The sequence below is a fragment of the Solanum pennellii genome, chromosome 5, assembly GCF_001406875.1.
Source record: "Solanum pennellii chromosome 5, SPENNV200".
Classification (NCBI taxonomy): domain Eukaryota; kingdom Viridiplantae; phylum Streptophyta; class Magnoliopsida; order Solanales; family Solanaceae; genus Solanum; species Solanum pennellii.
This window is the reverse complement of record NC_028641.1, coordinates 5,408,851-5,419,537: the sequence shown is the minus strand read 5'-3', so window position 1 is coordinate 5,419,537 and position 10,687 is coordinate 5,408,851. Positions and strand designations below refer to the sequence as shown.

Below are 10,687 nucleotides of genomic sequence, written 5' to 3'. Positions count from 1 at the left end.
TAAAGTAACGGGCAAGATTCACTATACCAGAGAATTAACACAACTGTAGATAATAAAGGATCAGACAACACAGTTGAAAAGAAAAATGAGATTGTAATATCCTTACTCTTGATAGATGAGAACAAGATTGCAGAAAAACAACTCGACATTATTATCTCTTTGATAGCAAATTTCTATATTCTTTGAACAAGATCGCCTAAAGAACAATTTAACAACATTGAAGACTCAGAGCAGAGAAAGCGAAAATGTTGATTCTTCCACAACGGAAGAATTTTTCAAGTAAAAGGGAATGAAGAACTTAGTGGGAGAGGGGTGGATTAGGAAATTTTTAAACGATAGAAACATACATATAGGGAGTAAGCTTTGGGCTTTGTCTGAAATGAGGCCCCCTTTATAATTTTGTTCATTTTATGTTATTAGATTTGGATAGTATGCCCAAATGAGTTTTGTATTTGATAATTCAACAAATCAAATAAAAACTCATTTGGGCCTATTACCCAAATCTAATAACATAAAATAAACAAATTAAAAAGAAAAGCCCATTTAAGACAAAGCCCGAAGCTCACTCCCTATATACAGTAGTTTAAGGTTTCCTATTAACGCCTCTCCCACTAAGATCTCCCTCCCTTTCTCCTGAAAAATGCTCCCACCGTGCAAGAATCAACAACTTTGCTTCCTCTTACTCAATTATTTATTCCTCATTTTTCATACATTATTGTTCTTGAAGACTACAAACACCTCAATGATGAAGTAATTTTACAATTGTTCAAATACTAATAAAATTAAAATGATTATAATCTTCTTCTAATTAGTATGTTTTAAGAAATGTGTAAAAGGAAATCACAATGGAGAAAGGAGATTAGAGTATCCTTACTCTTGATAGATCGTGAACAAAATCACCTAAAGAACAATGCAACAATTGACGACCCAAAGCAGGACGAAGCGAAAATGTTGGTACCTCTACGACGAGAGAATTTGTAAGATAAAATAGATGACGAACTTAGTGACAGTGGCGGATTAGGAAACTCTAAACTATAGGAACATGTATACAGAGAGAAAGTTTCCTACTTTGTCTAAAATGAGCCTCCCTTTTATATTCGTTAATTTTGTGTTGTTGTATTCAGACAATAGACCCAAATGAATTTTGTACTTGATTTGCTGTATTTGATAATTTAGCCAATCAAATGCAAAACTCATTAACACAAAATGAATAAATTAAAAAGGAAGACCGATTTCAAATAAATCTCGAAACTTACTCCCCATTTACACGTTCCTATAATTTACAATTTTCTAATCCACCCTCTCCCACTAAACTCTTCATTCCTTCCACCTAAAAATGCTCCTGCCATGGAAGACAAACAATTTTTCTTCCTCATGCTCTTAGTAATCAATGTTGTTGAATTGTTCTTTAGGCGGTCTTGTCATCATGGAAGACAAAGATACTCTAATCTCTATTTCTCTTTTTTTTTCTTTTAATTCTGTTGTCTGGTCCCTTCTTTCTTATAGTTGTGTTCTCTGATATAGTGGATCTTACCCTTTGTATGATTCTCACCTAGCAGAAGATATCTTAAATACTAGGTTAATGACCACCCCTTCTATGTATTTAAGAGGTGAACACTCCAGTGTTTAAGATATCTTCCATTAGACAAAACCTAGAATAACGGACAAGATTCACTATATACAGAGAATTAACACAAATGTAAAGAAGAAAGGACCAGACAACACGGTTAAAAGAAAAAATAAGATTGTAATATACTTGTACTTGATAGATGAGAACAAGATTGCAGAAAAACAACTCAACAATATTAACTCTTTGATAGTAAATTTCTATATTATTTGAACTATAATTTTCTAAATTAGCCTATACTCTAACAACCAGCAAAAAAGGACTCGACCTAATGAGAGCATCTGGTGGCAAGATAAAATTATTGAACCTGGAGGAAATGTACTTTATCATCAACGAAGGATAGTGGTGCAAAGCTTCCCATGTACCTTGTCACAAACTACCTACGGGAAAACACAAATCAGAAAGCAGAAAAGCAAGTCAGAAGATGCAAATAGTAAATAAGGATAAACACACCAAAATGAGAAGGTTATCTATGATTAGCCAAGATTCAGAAAAAGTAGCAACACTTCAAACCCATGGAACCTGAGAACACAACTACAAAAAGGGGAGACCATCAGTAACAAGAAGGAAGAAAAAATTAAAAAATTTTGAGTTTTTACTCTTGTTAGGAGAATCAACGGCAGACAAGGTGGCTAAAATCATTGATCATGCTGATAACCCAAAGCAAGAGAAGACAGAGGCAAATATTAATCCAAGGAGGAAGCATAGCTAAGCAGAAATTTAAGAAAGAACAAAGGGTAAAACGTACGACAGCGGCGCGGAAAAAAGGGGAAAAGAAAATGATAGGGGATCGATTAGAAAACCCTACATCACAATGATATATAGGTCAGGATAAAGAGAAGAATGGGCCAAGAGTTAATTATTTATTTATTTTTTCGTATTGGGCTAGTGATGGGGTGGGCTTTGCCCGTGAAAGTGTACGAGAGTGTAACTATTACAATTTTTTTTCAGTATGAATAAAATCCCAATTTTTTGATAAAAAAAAGTAAGTTTCTAAATTAGTCCAACTCCAATTTTTCTTAAAAAAAATAATTAGAAATAACAATTTAGGTAAGTTTTAATGCAATGAATCAAATATCTATAAAGAAAAAAGTATAGGTACTAAATAATTCCATTATTATGCTCTTAATTGCAAACTAAATGAGTCCTATAATTAGAAGTAATTGACAACATTTTACTCTACCATCAAAGGTTCTAGTCAATATTAGAATAGTAAATGCTCTTTTTTTTTCTTAACTAGAAATTTTGAAACGATACTCTAAATATTGAAAAATGATTTTTTTTACTATTCATCTCGAATCTAAATGAAGATATCAAATATCGAAATGAGACAAAAAAAAGAAGAAAAAAACCATCTTAGCCTTAATTTTAGCATTATTATTTTATATGTTATTATTGTTTGGACCCCAATAGTCTAATCCTCAATTATTAAGTTTTTGGTATCAAAACAACTATACCCCCACCACCACTTACCCAACGTGCGCTCCTCTAACAATTATTTCATTTTCCACTCAAATTTCTCCTTTTTTTTCTTTCCCTTTTCAAAAAAAAAAATAAATCTCCAAAATCAAGAAATCTCAAATTGCAGAGGATGAACATTAATGTTTATGGTTTCATTCTTGTGACCAATAATTAATGGAGGTCATTTGATTTTGTCTTTTTTTTGTATGGTTGCTGACGTGGGGTTATGTGATTGGTTGGTCTGAATGTTGTGGGACCCACGTTAGTAACATTTTAGACACCAACCCCATAAGCCTAAAAATATCTTAAAGGTTGACCCTTTTGTAGATCACAAATATTCTTTGCCACTCTATTCAAGTTATTGTTATGAGAATAAGAGCCACTTTTATCTTTCATGTTATTAAGGTATGTAGTGAAAAATCTTGTTTTGTTTGATCTTCTTGTTGTAAAGATTGAAGCTTTATTGGTTCTTTAAGGGAATTTATAGTTATGTGTTTGAGAATTGTGTAATTATAGTGTTTTAGTTGAAATAAAGGTTTCTTGTTCAGTGTTTTTACATAATTTCTTGTGGAAAAACTTTGAGCTTTGACTAAAACAAGAGATGGACACATGTTTTTAGTATGGAGGAAGTTAAGTGTTGTTCTGTTTTTCTTGAAAAATTGATGCTTTATTGGTTCTTTCAAGGCAATTTGCAATAGTTGGTGATAGTTATGTTTGTGTATTTCATAGTTTGGAGAAGTGTTTTTGAGAATTTTCCTTACTTTTGTGTAATTGTAGTGTTTTGGTTGGTAAGAAGGCTTTTTGTTAAAGGATAAGCAGGGTTGCTAGGATGACAAACATTCCTCTACCTCTAACCCTGAGGTTGTGAGTTCGAGTCAAAAGAGCAAAAAAAGGGTGGTAGCTGTAAGAAAAAAGTTTTCTTGTTTAGTGTTTCTTGTAAAGATTGAAGCTTTATTGGTTCTTTAAGGCTATTTGCAATAGTTGGTGATGGTTATGTTCTACTTGTTTCATAATTTAGAGAAGTGTTTGAGAATTCTACTTACTTTTGTGTAATTATAGTGTTTTGGTTGGTATAAAGGTTTCTTCTTTAAGAACAAGCAGGGTTGCTAGGATGACAAACATTCCTCTACCTCTAACCCTGAGGTTGTGAGTTCGAGTCAAAAGAGCAAAAAAAGGGTGGTAGCTGTAAGAAAAAAGTTTTCTTGTTTAGTGTTTCTTGTAAAGATTGAAGCTTTATTGGTTCTTTAAGGCTATTTGCAATAGTTGGTGATGGTTATGTTCTACTTGTTTCATAATTTAGAGAAGTGTTTGAGAATTCTACTTACTTTTGTGTAATTATAGTGTTTTGGTTGGTATAAAGGTTTCTTCTTTAAGAACAAGCAGGGTTGCTAGGATGACAAACATTCCTCTACCTCTAACCCTGAGGTTGTGAGTTCGAGTCAAAAGAGCAAAAAAAGGGTGGTAGCTGTAAGAAAAAAGTTTTCTTGTTTAGTGTTTCTTGTAAAGATTGAAGCTTTATTGGTTCTTTAAGGCTATTTGCAATAGTTGGTGATGGTTATGTTCTACTTGTTTCATAATTTAGAGAAGTGTTTGAGAATTCTACTTACTTTTGTGTAATTATAGTGTTTTGGTTGGTATAAAGGTTTCTTCTTTAAGAACAAGCAGGGTTGCTAGGATGACAAACATTCCTCTACCTCTAACCCTGAGGTTGTGAGTTCGAGTCAAAAGAGCAAAAAAAGGGTGGTAGCTGTAAGAAAAAAGTTTTCTTGTTTAGTGTTTCTTGTAAAGATTGAAGCTTTATTGGTTCTTTAAGGCTATTTGCAATAGTTGGTGATGGTTATGTTCTACTTGTTTCATAATTTAGAGAAGTGTTTGAGAATTCTACTTATTTTTGTGTAATTATAGTGTTTTGGTTGGTATAAAGGTTTCTTGTTTAAGAACAAGCAGGGTTGCTCGGACTATAAGAATTCCTATACCTGTAACCCTGAGGTTTTGAGTTTGAATCACAAGGAGCAAAACAAAGGGTGGGAGCTGTAAAAAAAAGTTTCTTGTTTAGTGTTTGTACTTCATTTCTTCTGGAAAATCCTTCAATTTTCACTAAAACAAGAGATGGACACAACAATTTCTGTGTTTGAGTTTGGAGGAAGTTAAATTGTGCTGCCACTGTTAATATGAGGCCATAAGTACTTAGAAGCTCCATGTTCTGAAACATTAGGTTTCGTGTGACATATATAGTTGAAGTCACTAAGTGCAGCTATGGGGGGAGCTAGGCCCCCTTAACCGTTAGATTACATTGTATAGATAAGATCAAGATTATTTGTATGTGGATATAGTATATGTTGAATCCACTTGGTTTCTTAATGTGTCTACTTCTTTTTAATTTGAATTCTGTTAGTGATAATCCTGCCTACGCTCTGGGTACAATGAACTGAAATAGCTTGTGTTGACAGTTTGGGTGATTTCTTGTTTAGTAGGTAGATAGAACAGAAGTTGCGTGGTCGAATTCTCAACAAATATAAGCAATTTGATGTCTATAAATGTTTGGATACAACTCTAATGTACTGTAGGTAGATGAACTTTTTCAATAATCCTTATTATCATTTTAGCTAATTAGGCCTCGTATTGCTCTAATCCTAAGTTTGATATCTGAATCTTCCTCGTGGTTGTCTAGCTATTTCAATATTTTCTCAAAGAACACTGATGCAACAGATTGTTGCACACTGTTCTCGTTCAATATTCAGTTGCACCAGTGTTTGGTTTATTTTTGAGGAGAAAGTGAGAAGATTGTGTCAAGGGAAGTCCTCACAAAGCCATGAAGGTATGGTTGAAGCATGAGTGAAGAATTCGGATTGAGTGTCTGTAAATAACCAACTGATTAGTTCCGTTGGTTGGATAAAAGATGTTATGGGGTTGGACAATACAACAGCATACCTTTACTATAGAAAAACTTGTGGGCTCAGAACATGTTATGTTTGTAAAAGGGGCTCGTGGAGTAAAATTTTCAAGCATCTGCTCATCGGTGTAAGCACGAGGATGATCTATATGGGGGTTTTAATGTCTCGATTACCTTTCATCATGTTCTGTTTCCATTTCTCTTTTGGGCTTTATTGTCTTCTTATCGAACATTGACTTATACTATTACAAAAGAAATGCGGTTTCTGTTAACTTTGTCAAAACCATGTACAGCTGACTAATTGCCTTGGCACACATTAAAGTACAAGACATAGAGAGATGTCAAATCGAGAATATAAGCTTATTAACACCTTGTGTTTGCTATATATCACTTCAAGCACTCTTACGCCTTTTATTTGCCTACTTAATTCATTTGGTCTGATCAATTTGGACCTGCATTCTCATCTCGTTATGCTTTCCTTCCCATTTGCAGCTGCCTTATCAGAAGTGCTGATCAATGGCAATTGAAGAATTGGCTGTCCGTACTTCTGATATTGTCAATCCACAAGTAATGGAAACATTGTTGATTGAAAATCACTCAAGTGAAGCCAAGGACATGGAAGAGATGAGGAGTTCCATGGAAATATTGAGTAGAGTAGATTTGGACCTTGCGTATACTGATGAGAAGTTGACGAATCTTGACAATCTCTTGATGCGTGTCTTGGCCTGCGAAAATGAAGTTGAAGCAATATCTTTCGAGAATGATGAGATTTCTCCTGAATCGATTGAGAAAGTTCTGTCGTTGGATCACTTATCTATCATTTTGAACTCTGAGATAAGACAACTGGACAATTTCTTAGGCACTCTTCAAGACTTAGTCATTGAAGCAAGGCAAAAGATACCTACGCATAGAGAATTTAGTGAGCTGCATGTGATAATGGAGAACAAATTTCATGACACTGAAGAGTTATTGAGACTATCGAAGGAACGTGTCCTAGAAATGAAGATGCAGCTTGCCAAATTGCAGATGACCTCGCTAGCTTTCGACCAAAATGAATGTAAGTTATGAAACTCATTAGGTTCAAGAACGTGTTTTTCCCTCTCTTTACTAACATATCAAAGACATTACATCTTTTTCTGGTGCATGTATTTTCAGGGAGACATAGGATGAGTTTGGATTTATCAGATATTAATAATGTTTCAGCAAGAGAATTGAAGCCACAGGCAGAGACAGTTGAGCAAAGACGTATATTAAGAATGTTGGAAAAATCTCTCGAAAGAGAGCTGGATCTTGAGAAGAAGTTGACTTTACATAAACAAAATGAAGATGATCTAAAGTTGAAGCTCCGGTTAACCGAGCAAGTAGCTCTGTGCATGGAAGAGGGTGCAGAGGTTATATGGGGTAGGTTTTTAGAGTCGGAAAATGCAGCAGAGGTACTTATGGGAATTTCCAGAGAGATGGTGAGCCGATTACAGGTTGTTAACTTCAATTTGAACGGTTCACTTCAACGAGAGAAAGATTTCACATTGAAGATTGATAATTGCATAGGACAGATAAATGCTAAAGATATTACCATACAAAACCTTAATAGCAACAACAAACATCTTGCTGTTGAAAATACTGAAGTATCCTCGTTAAGGGACAAGCTAAAACTTTCAGAAGATAAGTTGAAAGAATCTGAGTCTAAGTTGCTGAAAGCAAATGAACTGAATGAAGTAAGCGAAGAGCGTCTTAAAGAACTGGAATGTATTGTAGAATCTCAGAAAGAAGACATCGATATTGCAGAACATAAGGCTGACAATGCAGAGGAAAAGGTTGCACATTTGACCGAGACAAACTTGGAACTGCACGAAGAGTTGGATTTTCTCAAGAGTAGTAATGAAAGTAATGCTAAAAAGGTCAGCATTCTCGAGAAGAAGGTCAGGGAATTAGAACTTCAGCTACAAAATGCTAAGACATCATCCGAAGCAGGTCAAGAACAACAGAATATGTTGTATACTGCCATTTGGGATATGGAAACTTTAATCGATGAACTAAAACAAAAGGTCTTAAAAGCCGAAAGCAAGACTGAACATGTCGAGGAACAGTGCCTTATTTTGTCGGAAACTAATTTAGAACTTACCCAAGAAGTAGAGTTTCTAAGATCAAGAGTCGAAGGATTGGAGACTTCTTTGAATCAAGCTACTGTTGAGAAACTTGCTAGTGCAAAAGACATTAACATCAAAACCAGTTTTATAATGGATTTGGTCATGCAGCTGGCTATCGAAAGAGAGCGAGTACAAAAACAGGTGCTTTAGTTTTCTTCTTCTGTTGCTTTCTGTTGGAAATTCAAAAGTTAGAAGTGATTGCAAGCACTGACTTGTTTTTCCACGACAGATTTTTTGTTTGGCCAAGGAAAACAAATCATTGATCAGCAAGTTGAAGTCAACGAAGGAGCAACCGTCCATAAATGTACTTGAGAATGGAGGTGATGATATTGGGTTGCCATCTTCTAGAGTTGCCTCAACAATCGCTGCTGCTACAGACAGTTACCGTGAACTGCAAACAGAATCCTCACAGAGAAGCTCCCAGGTATTTATTTCTTTTAGTCATTCAGAATTTGCTAAATATGTATGTTCCAATATGTATTGCCACTTAATGAAAATAGCATGATATGTTTCTTAGTCTTATTAGCCTTTAGAATTAAGGCCTTGTTGCATAGTCTTGTTGGTGAGGGTTCGATTCCCCACCTTGTAATCCCCTCACCCATTTCTACTTTAAATATGACTGTAGCCACTGATAGAAAGTAGTCCAAAGATAGCCCCAAGGCTTTGTTCTACTGGTAAGAGCACGAGCACAACTCGTGATATGTAGATTGTGGATGTGTGTCACAGGTTCGAACTCTGCATCAGGACTAAAGCCTGATGTTTAAGTGAAGGGTGGAGGGTCCACTATCCATGAGTTTCAAACTGTGCACCACTGGCCCTCTAGGATTTATTGGTTATTAAAAAAGAGTAGACTCAAGATGCTCATTATGCCTGAGTCTTGACCTCACCGAACCTTAGAAACTAGCAGCACGTAATAGATGCTCATTATGCCTGCTTGTTCCAATTTTGTTCATGTTTGTGTTTACTTCATAAAGACTCCAACTTCATTCTATAATCCTAATAGAAGATGTTGGTACTCCGATTCAGGTGATCAACGAGTTACCTCATGATAAAGCGACTGATCAAAGCAGTAAGTCCTCCATTTTGACAAATGAAGAGCCTAACATAGTTGTCAAGTCAGAGGATACCGAGGCTCAGTTACAAGCAAAGCAACATCAACACAGGTACATTGTCATGGCAATCCTTGTCTTATTACTTTCGACATTAGGATTATATTTTTTTGACAAAAGAAACGACATCCTCGAGTGGTTGATGGTTAGATTATAGTACTTGTGTTAGAATTACATTGTACAGATTCTTTGATTGATTTTTGTGTTCTGATCTCTTTAAGATAGATCAATTCTTTTAAGTAAATTGTGTTTTAGTGGTATGCTTATTGCAAACTCAAGTTAAGATACAGCCATTTGTAAAAGAACTTGTGTTTTAGTGGAATGAGTATTGTTGTTGTGGTTGTACAATTCAAAAAACATTCAAATTAACGCGCATTTGACACCTTAAAAAATCATAAATAACTCGAGATCGATCCAAAATAGAACATAAACTTTATTGCCATATAAGTAAAACATTATCTTATACAATAATGCCCTTTAAAATACAATTCAAGATCTTCATATATGACAATCTTGTTCATCCTTACACCTCTGTCCTGTAAGATCACAAAATTGACTTGTTAATATCTTGCACAAATATATGAAATGTATTCGATACGTAAGAAAAAAAATATTATCGTGAACTGTTACGATACCTTTATGATTATGGAAGTATGTCTTGGGTGCTAAACATACACAAGTTCCATCAACACAAGTTGGCAACCCAAATCCCTTACATTAGATATGACAATCATCTCTAGTCTTACACTTCTCTCCTATTACCGCACCTAAAAATTACAGTCAAACTCGTTAGTATATAGATTGAATTTGAGAAATTTGGTTTTGTAAGATCACTTCCAAATTATTACTTTAAAAAATTATATCGTTTTAACAAGAGATCTTCAATTTTACATATAAAAAAACCTGAAAATATCGTTTAGAGAAGTACTAACCACATGAAATGATCAAGAGAACAAAAAATATGTGATTTCTTGAATCCTTGTCCATATTGCCTAAGAACTTTTTTTTTTTTTTATACTTTTTTGGTTGTTGATATTTTTTGTATGCTTCTTATTACAACATTATATAGTGTCTAATTCATTAATAATATGCCTATTTTATACTTATTGAGAGATCTTATATAGTTATGTTTTTATTCCAATTTTTCCCCAAATCATGAAATTTGGTTAGTTGGTCAAAAATATCTTATATATTTAAGTATTTTTTTTTTCAATTTTCCCCCAAATCTTGAAATTTGGTTAGTTGGTCAAAAAAGGAATATTTGGTCAACAGAAGGTTAGTCAAAGAAAATGTAGGACAAGGTAAAAAATAAACATATTTACCAGTCTAATTATATGTCTTTTCATGTGTTTTTAAAATGACTATTCATGCCAATTTTGTTTCATATTCGTTATATTCAAGTCGATTTACATGTATCTAGGATATACTGACTCTCTCGCTTGTCTTTCCT

The 10,687-nt window shown here is 34.2% G+C and overlaps 1 protein-coding gene and 1 long non-coding RNA gene across 3 annotated transcripts; one reads left to right on the top strand and one right to left on the bottom strand.

Moving 5' to 3' along the window:
- Positions 1–1,468: 1,468 nt before the first annotated feature.
- LOC114077284 lies at positions 1,469–2,400 on the bottom strand. The gene is made up of 2 exons (XR_003578415.1): positions 2,227–2,400; positions 1,469–2,161 (listed from the first exon to the last, which is right to left on the bottom strand). It is a non-coding gene; the product is annotated as an uncharacterized LOC114077284 (long non-coding RNA).
- Positions 2,401–2,954: 554 nt separating this feature from the next.
- LOC107020498 (WPP domain-interacting tail-anchored protein 2) lies at positions 2,955–9,586 on the top strand. Of its 2 annotated transcripts, none has more exons than XM_015220889.2 (5): positions 2,955–3,493; positions 6,474–7,038; positions 7,137–8,269; positions 8,358–8,552; positions 9,155–9,586. In XM_015220889.2, the coding sequence occupies exons 2-5, from the start codon at positions 6,498–6,500 to the stop codon at positions 9,392–9,394; spliced, it is 2,109 nt and encodes a 702-aa protein (XP_015076375.1). In that variant the 5' UTR covers positions 2,955–3,493; positions 6,474–6,497; the 3' UTR covers positions 9,395–9,586. The 2 variants fall into 2 exon arrangements, with proteins under 2 accessions (XP_015076375.1, XP_027772859.1); XM_027917058.1 differs by lacking the exon at positions 2,955–3,493 and adding an exon at positions 3,504–6,109.
- Positions 9,587–10,687: the final 1,101 nt, after the last annotated feature.